This window comes from Hordeum vulgare, chromosome 1H, assembly GCF_904849725.1.
Source record: "Hordeum vulgare subsp. vulgare chromosome 1H, MorexV3_pseudomolecules_assembly, whole genome shotgun sequence".
Lineage (NCBI taxonomy): Eukaryota > Viridiplantae > Streptophyta > Magnoliopsida > Poales > Poaceae > Hordeum > Hordeum vulgare.
Window position 1 is genome coordinate 22,426,487 of NC_058518.1, and position 21,101 is coordinate 22,447,587.

A 21,101-nucleotide genomic window follows, 5' to 3' on the forward strand; every position below is an offset into this window, starting at 1 on the left:
CATCAAACAAGGTTTCTGAGTCGACCAAAACAAAACCCATAAACTAAGATAACTTCATTCATTAGCTGCCATAAACATCTCATCACTTCTCCTCATTCTCCCGTCGGCAACCTTCTTCATCCGTGCTCCCAACTGGTGTTGGTTCGACATCTCCACACAAAGCTTACCGTATGCATGTGCATCTCGCCGCCGCACGTGATGGGCATGTAATCGCTTTGGACCCCTGGATGGCCATAACAAGCTCCTCTATTAGAATGCATAATTGGCCTTGGAGCAAGGAAGGTGTAAACACGGAGAAAAAGAAACATATCATACTTGTGAACCGGAGGACCAAAAACATTGCTACCAATTATGCATGTGGAAGCCACACCATGCTTTACACAAACATGAAATAAAAAAGATGAACTTTGCACAAAGCATGAATACAAGTATCGATACACGGCATATATGTAGTTTCACATGATTTCGGCTATGCCAATTAGAGGTACCAAAAGATTCTATAAGAGTGACAAACTTGTGATCAACATAAAAGGTGAGGCAACATGAAAAAAATAAGATGATCAAAATTCATAACACGTAGGGACTTTTATCTCATGAAATGGATCTACAATGAAGATAGTATCCCATAATTTTCTGTCGTTCGAAGAGGAATTCTAAAAGAGAACAGTGCAAATAATATTGGATCCAGGTCATTCCAGATGGTGTTTGAAATCAGAAATATTTACTTTGATATATTAATATTAAGAATAAATACTTCCTAAAAGTACCTCATATAAAAATTAGACATTCTGCTGATATCTCAGATACGTCATCTTACACCCAGCTGAAATCTACTGATACATGTTAAATGGTTCAGCACTTAACATACAATTCTAATATATGTTGTACCGGATAGGAAATTAGTTAATTAAATGAGTCTTCTGGCTAAATGCAAAATGTGTATTCAACATTCACATAGCAGAGTGCATGATAGCCTGCAACAAAACCTGAAAGCGTCATACGGTGGTGTCTTTGCCAGCTTAACTTTTCTGGAAGTACATCAAAATTTGAAAGAGGCAAAGAGTAGAAGATTTAGTACTATAATGGAAACACAGAGCGACTGATATTATAGGCATGTTCTGATCATAAAAGTGATCCTGATTCTAGTAAGCACGACCGGAAAACAAATCACCATATAAGGAGCATCACTGCACATCAACAATGTATGCTTGATGCATAGTTTGTCGGAAGTGAGGAAAAGTATCAGAAAGAGCTAAGAGAGCTAAGAGAGAATCTGGAGCAGATCCGAAAAATAAGAAAGGAAAATGTGTGCTCTCGACTATTGTGTCTCATTGCTACCATGTAGCAGCTCGGTGCTTGCTCCGAGTCCGATGGGGTACAATTCTTCTGGAAACCATACTGCCCTTTATTATCTTTCCAGACTCCCGATGACCGTTGTTGTCCTCCTCCTGATGTTTCCGCACGGCCAGACCCTTGTTCTTGATTGTTATTGAATCCTTTGTCATAGAATGCCTCATATCCCTCATCACATCCTGATATTACATATATACATCTAAATAATTAGGGAGATGTAGTTTCAAGCAACGCAAGAAGGAAGATAGCTCAAGTTCAAGTGCTTTACATTCGGTGGAGACAGCGACAATGAGGAGGAACACTGCAAGATGTTGCTGATGCTCTTGATCTCTTCCCTGTGATCACAATCACTACCCACCAAAATAAGAGTTATTCTGTAATACTTTCTGAAAAGCTAAATTTAATTCAAAAATCATTATGAAGAGAGGTTAGTAAATAAAAATAGAAGTCACGAATAAATTACTAAAGTGAGAAAAAGATTAGTTTTTACCTCATAACTGATAGTGTGGCATACTATCTTCCAATATTTATGGTATCATCCGCATACTGAAGGTGTCCTGAGATTGTTTCAATGTTTAGAAAAAATAACACTGAACTCGGATGGATTGAGTTGCAAAGATGACATGATATGGGCGGCTCAAGCTGCCCTCGGATCAAGTGTTGGATTATGCATCAATACTTCCTCACGATCCAAACATACCTTGTAGGAGTAAGAAGAAGCAACAAAGATTGTACGAAGATACATAGTTGCTCAGTGGTGGCAATATTTATTTGGTTCGATTCTGCTAGCAATATCATCAATGCTTTTAGAAGAGGGAGCTTGTTATCCTCATCGCAACTACATCCTCCGCTACAAACAAAACATTAAGCACTCCAATACAAATAAAACATTAAGCACGACAAGAAGCATGGAAATGAAGAACGTCAGTATTAAAACCTCAAGTGTCACATGGCCCAGTTCAGCAGGATAATCGGCATACAAATGAACTCCTGAGAGAAAACCTGTGATTTTGTCTGTTGTGCTTGAATTTTGCAAATCGTCACTGCCATCAGCCAAGAAAAATAAGTAGAAAAGAAAATCGAACCAACTGAGAGAAAATCTTTTCTGCGTTGCATCTTGATTTATCTTGCAGGTTCATCAGCACTTGAAAAAGCAGCCACAACAAATTCAGAGTTCGGAGTACAGATTAACTGAAATCTGAAACCTGAAATTTTAATTGAATTTTACCTTCTTCTACAGGCAGAGGCGGATGCCTCGGGGGGTTGGTGACGGGGATGGGAGGGCGTCGGCGTTGCCCACCAGCAGCAGCGGTGAAAGCAGAGGTGCCCACCACCACCAGCAGCACCCGACGGCCCTGCAGAGGAGCTCCGGACGGAGGAGAGGCAACTTGAAGAGGAGCAACAACAACCTATACCATGGATACTCAGGATGTCATAAGGGTACTATACTCTAACCCAGATCCATTTCAAAGATACTGCACTATTTGGGATGTTACCTTTTGATTCTGGGATGGTGTTCGGATCAGTTTTAGCATTTAGAATCAACCAGAGCACGATAAAAAAGGGGAATCGACCATAAGAGTAGTAGATAATCTTATTGCCAGGTGTTTATGTTTTATAACAATGGACTCACATATTTCCGGATAATTGACAAACATTATTCTTAATGTCTTGATTCTTGTTCCTGCAGATAATTGAGCAGAGCGGGATTCTGGACACTCGCAGCAACATGATGATGCCACAACTTCCCTTCCAGCGAACCATGGAGGGTGACTACTACTTCTAGCCTAAACAACCAACCTATCAAGCTATCTCGACAGTTTGACAAGGCTACCCTTTATGGAACCCCCATAACCTTATGTGTGCCACTTCATGTTGTAAAAAGGAAAAAGAAGACCAGCATCTGCCAACGTACACGCTTTTTTCCATTGATTTATCTTGCAGGTTCATCAGCACTTGAAAGAGCAGCCACAACAAATTCAGAGTTCGGAGTACAGATTAACTGAAATCTGAAACCTGAAATTTTAATTGAATTTTACCTTCTTCTACAGGCAGAGGCGGATTCCTCGGGGGGTTGGTGATGGGGATGGGAGGGCGTCGGCGTTGCCCACCAGCAGCTGCGGTGAAAGCAGAGGTGCCCACCACCAGTAGCAGCACCCGACGGCCCTGCAGAGGAGCTTCGGACGGAGGAGCGACAACTTGAAGAGGAGCAACAACAACCAATACCATGGATATTCAGGATGTCATAAGGGTACTATATGTTGGGGAACGTCGCATGGGAAACAAAAATTTTCCTACGCGCACGAAGACCTATCATGGTGATGTCCATCTATGAGAGGGGATGTGTGATCTACGTACCCTTGTAGACCGTACAACAGAAGCGTTAGTAAACGTGGTTGATGTAGTGGAACGTCCTCACGTCCCTCGATCCGCCCCGCGAACCGTCCCGCGATCAGTCCCACGATCTAGTGCCGAACGGACGACACCTCCGCGTTCAGCACACGTACAACTCGACGATGATCTCGGCCTTCTTGATCCAGCAAGAGAGACAGAGAGGTCGAAGAGTTCTCCGGCAGCGTGACGGCGCTCCGGAGGTTGGTGATGATCTCGTCTCAGCAGGGCTCCGCCCGAGCTCCGCAGAAACGCGATCTAGAGGTAAAACCGTGGAGATATGTGGTCGGGCTGCCGTGGCAAAGTTGTCTCAAATCAGCCCTAAAACCCCACTATATATAGGAGGAGGAGGGGGGAGCCTTGCCTTGGGGTCCAAGGACTCCCAAGGGGGTCGGCCGAACCAAGGGGGAAGGTCTCCCCTCCCAAACCGAATTCTACTTGGTTTGGAAGGTGGAGTCCTTCTTCCCTTTCCCACCTCCTCCTTTTTTTTTCTTTTCTCTTTGATTTTTCTTCCAGTGCGCATAGGGCTCTTTTGGACTGTCCCACAAGCCCACTAAGGGCTGGTGCGGCACCCCCAATGCCTATGGGCTTCCCCGGGGTGGGTTCCCCCCCCCCCCCGGTGAACTCCCGGAACCCATTCGTCATTCCCGGTAACTCCGAAAACCTTCCGGTAATCAAATGAGGTGAGGTCATCCTATATATCAATCTTCGTTTCCGGACCATTCCGGAAACCCTCGTGACGTCCGTGATCTCATCCGGGACTCCGAACAACATTCGGTAACCAACCATATAACTCAAATACGCATAAAACAACGTCGAACCTTAAGTGTGCAGACCCTGCGGGTTCGAGAACTATGTAGACATGACCCGAGAGACTCCTCGGTCAATATCCAATAGCGGGACCTGGATGCCCATATTGGATCCTACATATTCTATGAAGATCTTATCGTTTGAACCTCAGTGCCAAGGATTCATATAATCCCGTATGTCATTCCCTTTGTCCTTCGGTATGTTACTTGCCCGAGATTCGATCGTCAGTATCCGCATACCTATTTCAATCTCGTTTACTGGCAAGTCTCTTTACTCGTTCCGTAATACAAGATCCTGCAACTTACTAAGTCACATTGCTTGCAAGGCTTGTGTGTGATGTTGCATTACCGAGTGGGCCCCGAGATACCCTTCCGTCACACGGAGTGACAGATCCCAGTCTCGATCCATACTAACTCAACGAACACCTTCGGAGATACCTGTAGAGCATCTTTATAGTCACCCAGTTACGTTGCAACGTTTGATACACACAAAGCATTCCTCCGATGTCCGTGAGTTATATGATCTCATGGTCATAGGAACAAATACTTGACACGCAGAAAACAGTAGCAACAAAATGACACGATCAACATGCTACGTCTATTAGTTTGGGTCTAGTCCATCACATGATTCTCCTAATGATGTGATCCCGTTATCAAGTGACAACACTTGCCTATGGCCAGGAAACCTTTACCATCTTTGATCAATGAGCTAGTCAACTAGAGGCTTACTAGGGGCAGTGTTTTGTCTATGTATCCACACAAGTATTGTGTTTCCAATCAATACAATTATAGCATGGATAATAAACGATTATCATGAACTAAGAAATATAATAATAACTAATTTATTATTGCCTCTAGGGCATATTTCCAACACTATACTCTAACCCAGATCCATTTCAAAGAAACTGCACTATTTGGGATGTTACCTTTTGATTTTGGGATGGTGTTCGGATCAGTTTTAGCATTTAGAATCAACCAGAGCACGATAAAAAAAGGGGAATGGACCATAAGAGTAGTAGTCAATCTTATTGCCAGGTGTTTATATTTTATAACAATGGACTGACATGTTTCCGGATAATTGACAAACATTATTCTTAATGTCTTGATTCTTGTTCCTGCAGATAATTGAGCAGAGCGGGATTCTGGACACTGGCAGCAACATGATGATGCCACAACTTCCCTTCCAGTGAACCATGGAGAGTGACTACTACTTCTAGCCTAAACAACCAACCTATCAAGCTATCTCGTGCAAGCGTTGGTCAAGTGAGTCCTTCTACAAAACTAATTACCCAGATCTTACAGAAATAGCGACAGTTTGACAAGGCTACCCTTTATGGAACCCCATGACCTTATGTGTGCCACTTCATGTTGTAAAAAGGAAAAAAGAAGATCAGCATCTGCCAACGTACATGCTTTTTCCTATGTAAATTCATCGTCTTCCAGATTGGACAGTTCGCAGATTGCATGATGTTGCTGCAGTTTCCCCTCCAGCAACCATGGACAGCAAGTATTCCACCGAAAGATCGAACACGCAAACTCGCTTACTGATACAGTTTGCAGCTAGCTAACAAAGTGTTTCAAAAGACAAGGAAGTAAGAGGTCCACATTTGGCACATGCCATGTTCATCCCGATTCCTGGAAGGTAGCTGCGCCAGGGCATCTCGGCGGGATGTCTTACCCTCCCTCGAGTCCGAGCTCGGGTCATGTTGAACAGCAGCTACTCTTCTGCTTCTCCTGCTGCTGATGAATTGGCTGGCCTCTCATCTGGACCAGATTGGATGGCTTCCTCTCCAGGACTCCTTGGCTGCCAGCTTTGCTGTAGATCATCATACACAAGTTTCATCAGCATAAGCATTTCGAAAACAAAAAACAAAGACTGAATATAATAAATGTGAAAGCTCATTTGCTCGTCTACCTCTTCTTGATTGCTGCAGACATTGCCAAAAAAGCCTCTTCAACATTGATGGACTCTTTAGCACTTGTTTCTAGGAAAGGAATACCTATCTCATCAGCATAGGCCTGCAATGGTTTGCCTTGCCCATTTTAGCTTGACAAAAATATGCAGTAAAACAACATCAAGATTTACGAACGAGGAATTGATTCATTTTCCACAGGAACTTTGACAAATTTGAAATTCCCATGCTACAAACATTCAGACAGAGTCTAGTTTTGTAGCCCGTATCTCAAATGTATTAACATGGTAGTTGGAAAAGTGACCTGACCTGTGCTACGGCAGTATCGAGCGGGGGGAGGAGTAGGCGCGGCGAGCGGGGAAGCGAGCGGGGGAGGAGGCGCGTGGGCGGCGCGGCGCGGCGAGCGGGGCGAGCGGGGCCGAGCGGCGCGAGCAGGCCAGCGGCGGGGGAGCGGGGCCGAGCGGGGCGAGCGGGGGGAGCGGGGCCGAGCGGCGCGAGCAGGCCAGCGGCGGGGGAGCGGGGCCGAGCGGGGCGAGCGGGGGGAGCGGGGCCGAGCGGCGCGAGCAGGCCAGCGGCGGGGGAGCGGGGCCGAGCGGGGGGCACGCGGCACGGCGAGCGGGGCAAGTGGGGGGAGCTGGGGCGAGGCCGAGCGGGGCGAGCGGGGGGAGCTGGGGCGAGCGGCGCGGCGAGCGGGGCGAGCGGGGGGAGCAGGGCCGAGTGGCGCGAGCAGGCCAGCGGCGGGGGAGCGGGGCCGAGCGGGGCGAGCGGGGGGAGCGGGGCCGAGCGGCGCGAGCAGGCCAGCGGCGGGGGAGCGGGGCCGAGCGGGGCGAGCGGGGGGAGCGGGGCCGAGCGGCGCGAGCAGGCCAGCGGCGGGGGAGCGGGGCCGAGCGGGGGGCACGCGGCACGGCGAGCGGGGCAAGTGGGGGGAGCTGGGGCGAGGCCGAGCGGGGCGAGCGGGGGGAGCTGGGGCGAGCGGCGCGGCGAGCGGGGCGAGCGGGGGGAGCAGGGCCGAGTGGCGCGAGCAGGCCAGCGGCGGGGGAGCGGGGCCGAGCGGGGCGAGCGGGGGGAGCGGGGCCGAGCGGCGCGAGCAGGCCAGCGGCGGGGGAGCGGGGCCGAGCGGGGCGAGCGGGGGGAGCGGGGCCGAGCGGCGCGAGCAGGCCAGCGGCGGGGGAGCGGGGCCGAGCGGGGGGCACGCGGCACGGCGAGCGGGGCAAGTGGGGGGAGCTGGGGCGAGGCCGAGCGGGGCGAGCGGGGGGAGCTGGGGCGAGCGGCGCGGCGAGCGGGGCGAGCGGGGGGAGCAGGGCCGAGTGGCGCGAGCAGGCCAGCGGCGGGGGAGCGGGGCTGAGCGGGGCAAGCGGGGGGAGCTGGGGCGAGCGGCGCGGCGAGCGGACCGAGCGGGTGCGAGCAAGGGATCGAGGGCTTAACGGCATTTTTAGACGTGGGTGGGCAATTAGCGCTAACGAAACATGGTTAGTTTTATTAACAACGTTTTTAAACCGTTGATTACATGATTAGACGGCTGAGATGGCGAGTTAGATCTGCCCTCTCGTGTTTTTGTTGGTGAAGATTAGGAAGAGACTCTTTTGTATTTAAAATAAATAAATAAATAGATAGGTAAATGATTTTCCAATCTGACCATCCAAATGCAACCAAACTAGACACGTCCATCCTGGTTGATGGCCGGGTTGCATTGGCCGGCCGCTCGCTCGCGTTTCGCGCGAACCTCCTGAGCCCGACACGTCTCGGCCACGTGCTCCTGCAGCCCGCTCTAGAACTTCATCACGTGTCCATCCCCGCATGCACCACAATACTTCTATCCCTACTTATTTCATCTTGCTGATCTCGTCGCGATAACAACATTCATCCACCGAACCGACCGACGGCATGGCGGACGCGAGGGACACGGCCGCCACCAGCACCGACGACCACAACCATCATGCAGGCAGCGGCGCAACGGCACTGCCGGCGGCGAAGGGCGGCGCGGCCATCTCCATCACCATCGTCCTCCTCGCGCTGCTCGTGGCCTCCGTGGCCGCGCTCCTGCTGTCGTCGCCGCCCGGCGTCGGAGGCGGCGCCGAGCCTGTGGAGCAGGCCGTCGGCCACGGCGGCGTCCCCGGGTTCAACAGCCGGCTGGACGCGTTCCGCGCGTGGGCGAAGCTGGCTTGGATGAAGCTGCAGCGGCCGCGCTCCGATGAGCCTCGGTATGCATTATGTTCATGATGCGCTCGTTAGTTGGATGATGCTATGTATACTTGTGAGGTTGAAACGTATGTATGGTTCTTCTGTGTCATCAAAGGTATGATGCTGGTGGGAATGGAATCGCCGGCTCGGCGGCGGAGGCGACCAAGAAGAGCCTGGAGATGGGCAAAGAGACGGCGGAGAAGGCCGCGGCGAGCGCCGCTGGGGTGGCCAAGGACACCGCGAGGGGAGCGGCCGCGCTCAACTCCGACGCAGAGCTCTGAATGGTAGAGGGTGGTGCCGCCTTGTACTGTACTGTCAGTTGTGCATACCGTTGTTGTTTCTACTGGATGTAAATACTCCTAGGGTGTGTTTGGTTGCGGAACGAAATGGAATGGCATGTTATGTTATGGTTCCGTTTCATTAGAATGGGTTATTTTATGTCCGGTTGGAGATAATAGGTAGAATGGGACGGAGATGCTAGCCACCATGGGAGAGGGGAGCTCCTATATGCCGCTCGTTGCGGCAAAGAGTCGCAGTTCCGCACAGGTCGACTCACCCTGGGCTGGCCCAATTGCAGTGCACGGGGTGGCCTGCGTTTGCGACGTGCAAAAACTCAGGAAATAAGCTCGGGGATAGTGGTTTTCAAACACGCGACCTCCAAGTGTTTTCCCACCGAGCCAGACTTAAAGAGGTAAAAACAGCAGCCAATTTAGAGCCACCATCATCCTTGATTAGGTGTCTAAAATGTCAGCCCCCTCTGTATATGAACTATAAACGGCAAACGAGATTTTATTTTTTTAAAAGTAAATCTTTATTTAAACATAGAAATTTTCGTATCTCTGAAGAAATTTATAAAAAGCAGAACATTTTGTGTAATTAAAAAAATGGGAAAAGAACCAAATTTCAAAAGGACATATTTTTTAAAAATTGAATTTTTTAATGCAAAGAACAAAAATGATAACACAAGAACAAAAATTAATATTCTATCTTTTTTATGAAAACACGAACATTTTCGAATTCATAAAAAATTATAAAATTATGAACATTTTTTGAATCTGCGAACAAATTTTGAAACAGAGAACTTTTTCTAATTGTGAACAAATTCTGAAACATGAACAAATTTCAAATTCATGAACAAAATTATTAAATTATGAACATTTTCCGTTAAAACGCGAACTTTTTTGAAATATGAACAAATTTTGAAACATGAACAAATTTCAAACGTGTAAACAAAATGAAAAAATTGTGAACATTTTTCGAATTGTGAACAAATTTTGAAACCATAAACAATTTTTGAATTGTGAACAAATTTTTAAAACATGAATAAATTGTAAGTTCATAAATAAAATTATAAAATTATGAACATTTTTCGAATCCTTGATCAAATTTTGAAACCCTGAACATTTTTTGAATTGCGAACATACTTTAAATCCTTAATTCTTTTCGAATTGTGAACAAATTTCGAAACATGAATAAAATTCTAGTTCATAAAAAAACTACTGCATAAAATTGTGAATATTTTTCGAATTCCAGAACATATTTTCAAATTCTGGAATTGTTTTGCAAATTCTGGAATAATTTTTCAAATTTCGGAACATTTTTTTATAAAGTCCGAAACATTTTGATAAAGCTTTCAGATCATTTTTTCAAATTTCAAAACATTTTGCAAATTCTGACACATTTTATTTAAATTCTGCAAAAAAAAAAAAAAAATCGGAACATTTTTTCAAATTCTGGAGCATTTTGAAAATTCCAGAACATTTTCAATTGGGGGCTGCTACACATCCACCAGCGGATGTTTAGTAAACATCCGCCACCTCAACGACCGTTGGATGTATCGATGCAGCCGTCCGATCTACGTCCTCGTACCAATAGTTCCTGAAACACAGGTCGAGTTGCAGAAACAATAGCCGCGTTGCGCAAACAGTGATTATGCTTCAAAAAAATCCCGAAACAACGACCGTGTTGCAGAAAATAATTTACGTAACTCCTGAAACAATGGCTGAGTTGCAGAAACCACGACCCTATTGCAGAAATGTTGCAGGCCAGTTGCGGAGCTGCTCGACGACGGAGGGCGACGCCCACGCCGGCGGCGGAGGGCCGTGGGGGCAGGCCGACGGGGCGGGGCCGTGGCGCGGGGCGGCGGAGGGCGAGGTCGTCAGGGCCGCAGCAGGCCGGCGGCGGCGAGGTCGTCGGGGCCGCAGCGGGCCGACGGCGAAGCAGCGACGGGGCCGCAGTAGGCCGGCGGCGGCGAGGTGGGCGGGGCCGCAGCAGGCCGACGGCGGAGGGGCGACGGTGCCGCAGCAGGCCGGCGGCGACGAGGTCGTCGGGGACGAGGCGGAGGCGAAGGCACGTACTAGTCAGTTTTCTGAAACACCTGCCCAGTTTCTGAAACACCGATCCAGTTTCCAGATTCAACGAACGAGCGGGCGACGGATGGATCGCGCGGATTGGCCCTTGGAGCATAATCTTTTCCCTTTTCAATTTTGGATTTTTTTTCCAAATTCCGAAACTTTTCTTGAAAATCCAGAACATTTTTGAAACAGAAATAAAAAATAATAAAGAAAAAAACGGGTTCAAAGAATATTCTAAAAAGTTTCCAAAACCAAAAATCCGGTTGGAAACCTCTAGAAGGTTTCCGAAACCAAGGTCGATGAAAGTGCTAACGGACCGGCCCAAACCACGTTGCTTGCTCGCAATTCCTTTTTGTTTGCCCGCCTATTTGACGCAAAGAGCGTGAAATAGGGTTTTCCATGGGAGAGGGAGAGACGAGGGACGGCCGGCGCCGGAGAGGGAGAGAGGTGACTTGGCCCAGTAGCGATTCAGATTGGGAGAATTGAATTGGTCGTTGATAAAAATCAGTCGGTCACTGTTTACACGGATCAAACCTATTAATTCAGTCCATTTATTTTTTTTCTTCTATGCTTTGGTTAGTAAAATGGGCCATGGCCTTTTTAGAGGCCAAGTATTCGGTGCAACATAAATTCTGGACATGGTCTTATTATAATCCAATAGTGCTTGGGCCAAGCCCTCTTTATTTACAGCTAATATTCTAAAATCAGTAATATTAATAATACTTCTTTTCTACAGAAAACTTTATCTCACACGTTGCGAGCACATAATTTTATCTCGCGTAACTTTATACAAAACAACACATATCAATAAGTTATCCCATGTTCACAAGTACATAACTTTATCTCACACAACATTATACAGAACTGTATCTTGCAGGTTCAAAGCAAATAAATTTTATCTCACAAGTTCCCCGCAACAAAAGAAGATCACCATCATAGCTCCTAATCAATAAATTATGCAAATAACAGTATGAGAGACAAGCAACAAATATCCACTTACAAAACTAGCAGGACATTTCAACAAACAAAAATATGAAGCAACAGTGTGAGGAGCACAAGACAGTAAAACAGTGAGCAAAAGCCAAAAGAGCTGCTTTAACTCTAACTAGTTGGTCACAAACTGACATAATCTGGGACAGTTCAACAGATCAAAATGTGAAGCTAACATCACATGCTCAGCTGACAAACGATTCATATGTAACTCCTCTGTTATAGAGTATTACACTAACAGAGCTGCATCTCTCGACACAAGAATAAAGCAGTACGTTGATGGCATGCTAGCAACAGTTTTAAAAAGCTCGATTTTAGATCATCTGATCATCAACAACCAGAAAGGTCTCATCGATCTAAATGTTCAGCAGACCATCATCACATCACCGACGAGCAGGACCCGATACGACCCATACACAACAACTAGGAAAAAATGGGATCAATCAGAGAGGGAGGCGGGTACCTTCTGGTTGACAAGGTCGAACACCCTCTTGTGCACCAGCATCTCAAACCGATCCCAGGTATTGGTACCTGTTTTACCAAAAGAGGATAACATAGTTATACTCTGTTTACTTTCAAATTATCATAAGAAACTACAACACAACAAGAGTAGCAGATGACTGATTTGTGATGGGCTGGGCATCAGGTTTAAAAATCTCGATTTTGAAACATCAAATGTATAAGAATAATCATATGAATCATCATTTGCTCAGCCCATCTACCAACACATTACTTGTGATGCCAACATATAATGATGGAAGCAAAAGCATTACTGGTGACTACTGTTAGCAGACTCAAAGAATATGAGTTGAAATGCTTATTCATAGGAAATACATAATGGCGAGCACTGCTAATAGATTAAAAACAAATGAGTAAAATGCAGATTAACAGAACAGTAGACACTACACAGTCCATATATAGGCTACGGACAGGGATCATCTGACTTGCCCACAGCAAGTCACGCTGGAACATGCGGCCAGGAATCGGCCATTCAAATGCCATCCAACACACATCAGCCATCCAAAGGGGAAAACTGTCACACTTGACCAACGAGGCATCGAGCCGAGTACAAATGAAACAAAGTTCAGTTTTTCAACTTGTTTGTAGTCATTAGAAAATACAAATGGCATTTTTCTAGTCAGTTAACAATATGAACATAAAAAAATACAAACAACAACACTTTGTCCGATTGCAAGTGATTAGCATTTTATCAATAAGTTAACAAGCAGTTTACGAGTGTACAAACAACTGAGTGTGGAAGCTTTTTTACTAATGAGATATTCAAGCTATAGATTAGGTTCAAACAGCAGTAGTTTTCCAGTCAATTAACAAACAATAGCAATTTTACTATCGAGGTAACCCGCAGTTTTCAATGTACAAATAACAATAAGTTAACAAACAACATCATCTTTCATGTATACCTCCAATGCATAAAAGTAAGAAGAGATAAGCTATGGTTTATGCAAAAAAATGAATCAAAAAAATCAACATATCAGATCACATACAATCAAATTCCAAGCAAAGCAATCAGAGTTACAAACAATCAAAGGAAAACACATGTAGATTTTCCTAAATTTAACAATGTCAAAGGAGGCCTACATATCAGAACTGTTACTGTATACTTTCAGAACAAGGCTATGAAAATTCAGGGAGTCCCTTCATGTATGAATGAATACAACATTTGAGCATGCATATTGCTTAGGTGTAAAGTTTCTTTTATATCGCTCTGATCTGAAGAGTTATCAGGCATGAAAATCAATTATCTCAAGTCTGACACCTACAGGGTTAGTTGGCTTACGGGATTCCCCTATTAGCGCTGAGAGAATAAGTGTAGTCTAAAATTCAGAGACTGGTTCACAAGAAATCATAGTTGGTTCAGATTTCAGAAGGTGAGAAAAAAAGACGGGTTTAATAAATCAAAAGATAACAGTGATGTACCTGAATCCGTTGGAGAGGAGGGACCATAGGATGACGCGGAACTGCTGGAATTTTGTTTAAATATGGGCGAGCCCAATTATATGATTTCAGAAAATTCCTAATAAATCCTAGAGGCCCACGCAACCCATTTGTGCAAGGCAAGATGTCGAAATGTTTAATCCCACATTTCTAGTTTAGTGGGAGTTGGACCTCCTTATAAGGTAGAATGTTTCCACACATGTATGAGCTTGACAACAAGAGAGACATACACGCGCGCTCCTTCTCCGCCGCCCGCCTCGCCTCGTCACGACGCGTCGCGCCGCGCCGCGCCGCGGGTTGCGGAAATGAGCCAAGCCGATGCATCAGAAGTTCCCACTCGCCACCGGTTCCTTTATCTGTGACAGTAGGGCCAACGACAATGCCACGAATTTATAAATGAAAAGTAAACAAAAAAAATTTAAAAGAAGAAAATAAATAAAGAAAGAAAAACAAACAGGAAATAGTGCGTTTTCACAGTATTATATTAGAATAGAAAAATTGAATTGTCGTCAAGGCCTTGTAGCCCAGTTGGTTAGTGTTGTTGTGCCCATTCGTTTAGGAGCTTGGTTCGAATCCTGCTGCACACATCAGCAAGGAGCAATGTGGACAAAGGATCAAATGCCCTGATTGCTTGGTTCCTGGAACTTGCTTTTTACATATCATGGGATGCTGGAAGGAGGTGTGACACAACCCCACTTTCTCTTGACAACAAGATTCGCTTCAGAGGCGAGTGCTACTTCGATCACGCCATCTCGGAGCAAATTTTCGCCATCCACAAGTACTACATCGACTTTGACATCGACCCTGCGGACATCAACTACTCCCTTGACATCTCCTTCAACCACGTCTCCACTGGCAAGAACTACTACTGCTACTTCGTTGCAGTCTAACCAGCCCACCAACACGGGCATGTCGTCGGGCCAACAGATGGGCCTAGTTGCAAGCTACATGTACCTAGCAGGAGTCCACAAGCGAGGCATCCAGTAGATATCACGGCACCGAACGGCACGGCGGCTCCTTCTCATATCTCCAGCTCGCTCCCAATTCCTTGTTCCTCTTGTAATGGCTGATCTGTAATCGAATCCTCTGCATGCTGTGAGTAATCGACAAATCCATAGTGTCCTTAACAACACATGGCTTTACAAGTCTAGCTATAGTCTATGTAGCCTAACATGGATGTACATGCACTTAACTTTAAGATCAGTCGTCTATGTAGATTCACACATTCGTCATCGGCATGTGATGTCACAAGACAATCTAATTGCATCTGTGTGATTTGATTACTACTAGGCCGCGTGCAAAGACCGACATATTTATTAGCAATTGCTGCATGACATTTTAATCGCCAAATATGTGTGCAGAGCAGCGAATTTTGCCACAATATATATAGATTTATTATTTCTAATCTAGTTTGACTGTTGATCTAAATTTGTTCAGTGTTTCAATGCCTCCTGTTTAGAAGTAAAAAATTTGAAAATACGCACACAAACATGGAAATGAGAGAAAAAAGGAACTTATAGGGATGGCGACACTTCGGTATTTCCATGCCTCCTAAACTAGAACTTTAGAGTGCGCACCATACACGTTATAGAGGCTATTTGTTTTGATGATTTCTACTGGATTTGCTCTTATACACAATAAAATATTTTGACAAGTAGTCGCATCACACTCCACGTTGAACAGGTCATATACCCACCTTCGTAGCAATTGACTCTGCCACACAAGATACGTATCAAAAGTGTCTGACAAATATAGGACTGACTGAGACTTTAGCAATCCCGTTTTCAGATATAGTCTTTTTGGCCTCCAAATTTTCAAATTTAATTAGATCAGAATACCCTCACCGCATACATTTTTTGTGTTCTATTGGAGTCTGTGAAAATTGCTTTTGGAGCTCAGACTCCACGGAGGCCTTTAAATTTGAAATTCAAATTTCATGAAAATTCATATTTTTACATTTTAAAAAATTCTGAAAAAACTACAGAGATGTGTGATGGCGTAACATACATATGTGTAAGTTTTCAGGGCAAAAAAGATAAATCTGATGGTTTTTAACACGTGATACTATTCATCTTCTTAGGTCATGAATTTGTCTTTTCTGTACAGATTGCATTTCAACGTTTCTCGTCCTGAAATTTGACACACACACATATATAACATCCTTGTTTACTAGCATAATTGTTTTCAGATTTTTTTTAAACCAAAAAGTTTGAATTTTGAATTATTTTCAGACGTCCATTCCCGGGAGTTTGCTCTTCTATACAGCACAGAAGATTTGGAAAAGTAGTCACATCACACACCCCGGCGTTGAACAGTTCACACATGCCCACCTTCGTGGCAATTGACTCTGTCTCTGTCACACCAGCTATCAAAGCCTCCTACTCTTGTTCATTCATGACTCATTAGTCGCTATACCGTATTCCCTCCGTAAAGAACTAAAGAAATATACTTATGAGCGCTTAGATCAGTACTAGTCGTTACGCGTTATCCAAAAATAATCCCCTGCTAACTCGTTGATATTAGTACTGCTATAGTACTATATAATACGTATATCATATGTGCTTCTCTCTTCTCTCAGGGGCATCATCGCGGTCATTTCCAGCTAGCTAGCAACTCGCCATCCATAGGCCATAGCCATGGCAACCAAATCGGCTCAAAGCACGGGGCCTTCCTTCTTCAACTTCCTAAAGGAAGGCCTCCTCCTCCCAACGCGCAACCGGAGGCTCTTCATGGCGGTCTACGCCGTCGTCTTCGCCTCCACCACGCTGCTCCTCCTCAGCAGCGACGTCGTCATCCAGCCCCTCGCCAACGAGATCCAGCTCGACCTCATGGCGCTGGACAGCGCCGACCCCGGCAGTCCGGACTTCGCCAAGCTCGTACAGGAGGTCCAGGATGACACCAAGGAGCTCCTGCTCGTCGGCGCGGGGTACCTCGTGTTGGCGGTGGTCGTCAGCTCGGCCGTCCGGATCCTCCTCCTCTTCGCCGCCGTCTCGACGTACTCCGACTCCGAGCCGGGTGCTACCTCCTTGTCCTTGGGCGCGCTCCTCGGGAAAGCCAGGGCGCAGCTCAAGGGACCTCTGCTGACGCTCGGCTTCGTCTACGTCCTGCAGATCGTTTGCATCGTGCTTGTGGCGTTCATGGGGGTGCTTCTCGGCGTCCTCATGTTCATGTTGAGGCATCACTTGATAGTGCTCGTCGTGGCGTCGACTCCACTCCTCGCTGCGGCCATCATCTTCACCGTTTACTTCTCTTTCCTTTGCTCCTTGAGCATCGTCGTGGCGGTGGCCGAGCCCGGCCGCCACGGCGCGGCGGCGTTAGGCGAAGCGTGGAGGTTGGCCAAGGGGAAGAGGAGGCAGATCGTGCCGTACCTCGCCGCTACCGGTGCCCTGGCCGCCGTCTTATCGCCGGTGCACACGCTCGCAAGGGCATGCGCGGGTGATAACAAGGTGGCGCTTGGGCTGCTCCTGGGTCTTGTGTACGCGGCTCTCATGGCACTGGTGCAATTGTTCGCCGTCTGCGCCATGACAGCCTTCTACTATGAGTGCAAAGAGAACAGCGACAACCAGCTGCGGGCGGCTACTGGATACGCCAAGTTGTCATCGGAAGAAGCAACCGCGGCTTGATCATTCTCCGATTGGTTGCCATGTAATTAACTGCGACTTGTGGGGCAAGCCAGATTGTTCTACTATATACTCTTTTTAAAGGTTTCATTAAGATACTACATACGAATGTATATAGACTTTTAGTGAAACCGTTAAAACTACTTACTCTGTATAATAAAACCACTATATATATGGATGTATATACATACGGATGTATATAGTCTTACTTCTAGTGCAATCGCTAAAACATACTCCGTCCGTTCCTAAATATAAGTCTTTTTTTATAGATACTCATTTTGCTTCGTATGTAGCCTTCTAATGAAATCTCTAAAACTATTTCTATTTAGGAACGGAGGGAGTACGTTTTTTTTTTCTGAAATGCGTCTACCACTATATAATGTAACTAGTCGTGCTTTGCATAAAGGCTGTGTAGCTTTGGAGGGGAACTTTTGGAACCTATATCTATATACACCTTATATGCAAAAAAGAATTAGCAATTCAACAAGAAATACAAAAAAATCTGAAAATATTTTTAGAATAAACCCTAAAAAGTGCTAAAAAAAGGCAGCGAAGCAATAGACCCGGTTCGTAATAAGAACCGGGACTAATACCCCTCCCCCTCGCCCCAGCTCCGCCACGTGGAGGACCATTAGCCCTGGTTCGAAGCCGAACCGGGGCTAGGATTAGTCCCGGTTCGTGAACCAAAGCTAATGGCCCAAACGAACCGGCCTCGTTTTCTAGTAGTGTTAATCTCCCCTAATAATAAAGCGCGTAGCGCTTCTGTCGTCTGTCGGGGTCATTTTGCAGAAAAGCCCTCGCAGTTTCAGTTAATTAACCCGTAGTCCAACTTTAAGTCACAACGAACCGTTTTCTGTCGTTTTGCAGAAAAGTCCTCATAGTTTTAGATAATCAACCCGCGGTCCATATTTTAGTCAGAGCCGAACCGTTTTTTTTTTTTGCATTTTACAGAAAACTCCCTGATTTTTCGGATAATCAACCCGCCGTCCCTATTTAAGTCAGCCGAAACATTTTTTATTTTAACAAAAAAAACCCTGACTTTTCAGTTAATCAATCCATATTTTATCTAAAACAAAATTATCCATATCTTTTAAACCGTAACTCCGATTTTAACATGTTATATATGAAATTTGATTGAAAAAATGTGTAGAATCTAAATAGGATGTTATTTTTAGCTATTGAATACTTCTTAAATATTATTTTTGGTGCAAACTTAATCTGTAGTGCATGGTCTTTTTTTTCTCTCTTTCCGACGACCATACGAATCGCAATAAATATCCATTAAATTAAAACCAAATTGAGAGAAAAGAAAACATCGTTAACCATACATGCACACCTTTGAAAAATCTCGTGGGGAGAAACAACATATTTCTCATCTTATTCCGACTGATTGTATATTCAAACGCATTTTCGTTGTGTGAGCACTGAGGCCATCGTCGACAACACAAATATGATGCCATGTGAAAATATAGTACGTTCAAAGCGTGTGTTATTTTCTCTTCCGTTGCAACGCACGGGCTTTTTTGCTAGTTAGATCAAAGTACCCTCACCGCATACAGTTTTTGTGTTTTATTGGAAAAAGATTTGGAAAAGTAGTCACATCACACCCCCGCGTTGAACAGTTCAGATGCCCACCTTCATGGCAACTCACCATCACACCAGCTATCAAAACCTCCTACCTTTGTTCATTCATGACTAATTAGTCGCTATACAGTACTCCCTCAGTCCCTCTTAAAATAGTAAAGAAATATAAAAGGAAAATTTAAGGAGATGCGCTGCATCGTAGCTCTTTCATGCGGCGGCTTACACACGCATGTAAGAATCTTCTACCTCATGATTACATCATCGTATTAAATATATTTTTTATTTTAAAAATGATTTATCTCACAGATTAATAATTTGATTGAAGATTCGTTTTCACCGTTAGGTTCGTCTCGACGAGATCTTTAAAATAAGATCCCATGTTGATAAATTTTCAAAGTGCTGTGGAAGGCTTCCTTTTCCCTTCCTTTTTCCAGTTGTAGTATAAGAACACTGCTTTAATTAACTGTTTTACACAGCATGGCACAGTAAACTGGAGACCAATTCCACAACATCCCGATAATCGCAATTCATCATAACTTAAGAAGGAAACTAGAACACAAATACAGTACTTTAGAAGGAAACCGGTTGATGCAATAGAGCAACATTACAATAGTCAGTTTTTGATTTACAGGTAAACTAGCTAGACTTTAGCACACATTAATTCCAAGGTCTTGAACTTGAACTAAAACAAAATGGCATGTATTTTGGTGAGTGTTCCAGAGACGTAGGTTTCAATCTGCCAAGTACATCATAGAGATAAGAGCAAGAAGTCTTTGGCCTTCTAAATAGGAATTCACACCAGGCTTCACATTCCATCAGTTTGTAGTCTACACCGCCCATAAGCTTCTCACCTAATCATCATCATCCTTCCTCCTCCTTCATCCTCCTCCTCCTCCTCATCATCATCAGCAGCATTGAAATCAGGATTGGGGATGCCTGCACGTGCGCCCCTGCCCATCAGCCACTGCTTTAGCTCAGCATCAAGCAAAGTACCTTCATCCCTCATTAGCAATGTAAGGTCACCGTTGTCACCAATGATCTAATCAAAACTTGCGTAATTGCAAATGTCCATCATCCTTTGCAGAACATGAGGATTCTCCACCTGACCATATTTCCCCTCTGCAATGCAAACTTGCATAGGTGTCCCCAACTGTTTATTCTTTCCCAGTGATATGGTTCCAGAGGAGTCTCTCCGCGAGTCCTCATTGCGTTCATGACGAGTCTCAAGATACACAGCAGTCTAAAGGCCTCACAAAACATAACTATAGCACGAAGAGCAGCCTTTCTCCACGGTGTAGTTCTTGAACTCGGTGCCGTTGTCACTTCTAATCATCAAAATCTTTGCTTCATGTTGACGTTGAGCTTCATTAGCAAAGTTGATGACAGTTTGTTGAGTCTCACTCTTCCTCTTGAAGAAATATACCCAGGTGTATCTTGAGTAGTCATCAACAATCACCAAGCAGTACTTTCTGCCTCCAAGACTATCAAATGATGGAGGACCGAAAAGATCCATATGGAGAAGCTCCAATGGCCTCTTACTGTAAATGAGAGTCGTTGGACGATGAGCAGTTTCATGAATCTTTCCTTCAATGCAGGCACTGCAAGCACGATCTCTGGCAAAACTCACATTCGTTAGTCCACGAATATGGTCCCCTTTGAGGAGACTTTGCAAAGATCTCATATTGACATGAGCTAGTCGGCGATGCCAAAGCCAGCCCACATCAACTTTAGCCATTAGACAAGTCGCAGTCTTAATGGGTCGCTTTGAAAAGTTCACCACATAGAGACCATTTTCGACATATCCAACATAGGCTACTTTAAGAGTCTTGCTCCACAAAAGGACCACAGTATCAAGATTAAAGAATGTGGAAAACCCCATAATTGCAAGTTGACGAACCGAAAGTAAATTGTAAGCAAGGGACTCAACAAGCATGACCTTCTCAAGAGATA

The 21,101-nt window shown here is 45.2% G+C and overlaps 2 protein-coding genes, 3 non-coding genes and 1 pseudogene across 5 annotated transcripts; 2 read left to right on the forward strand and 4 right to left on the reverse strand.

Annotated features, from left to right (window-relative positions):
* Window positions 1-1,953: 1,953 nt before the first annotated feature.
* Window positions 1,954-2,046, reverse strand: LOC123424039. Its single transcript, XR_006621530.1, has one exon. It is a non-coding gene; the product is annotated as a small nucleolar RNA snoR31 (small nucleolar RNA).
* Window positions 2,047-2,100: 54 nt separating this feature from the next.
* LOC123422726 lies at window positions 2,101-2,196 on the reverse strand. Its single transcript, XR_006620670.1, has one exon. It is a non-coding gene; the product is annotated as a small nucleolar RNA R30/Z108 (small nucleolar RNA).
* A 105-nt stretch (window positions 2,197-2,301) lies between these two features.
* LOC123423976 lies at window positions 2,302-2,404 on the reverse strand. The gene has a single exon (XR_006621483.1). It is a non-coding gene; the product is annotated as a small nucleolar RNA Z107/R87 (small nucleolar RNA).
* A 5,900-nt stretch (window positions 2,405-8,304) lies between these two features.
* Window positions 8,305-9,054, forward strand: LOC123405220. Its single transcript, XM_045098996.1, has 2 exons — window positions 8,305-8,667; window positions 8,763-9,054. Exons 1-2 carry the CDS (start codon window positions 8,351-8,353, stop codon window positions 8,926-8,928), a joined length of 483 nt encoding a protein of 160 aa, XP_044954931.1. The 5' UTR covers window positions 8,305-8,350; the 3' UTR covers window positions 8,929-9,054.
* Window positions 9,055-12,627: 3,573 nt separating this feature from the next.
* LOC123422749 lies at window positions 12,628-12,702 on the reverse strand (annotated as a pseudogene).
* Window positions 12,703-16,441: 3,739 nt separating this feature from the next.
* LOC123405231 lies at window positions 16,442-17,833 on the forward strand. The gene has a single exon (XM_045099002.1). It carries the CDS (start codon window positions 16,584-16,586, stop codon window positions 17,568-17,570), a length of 987 nt encoding a protein of 328 aa, XP_044954937.1. The 5' UTR covers window positions 16,442-16,583; the 3' UTR covers window positions 17,571-17,833.
* Window positions 17,834-21,101: the final 3,268 nt, after the last annotated feature.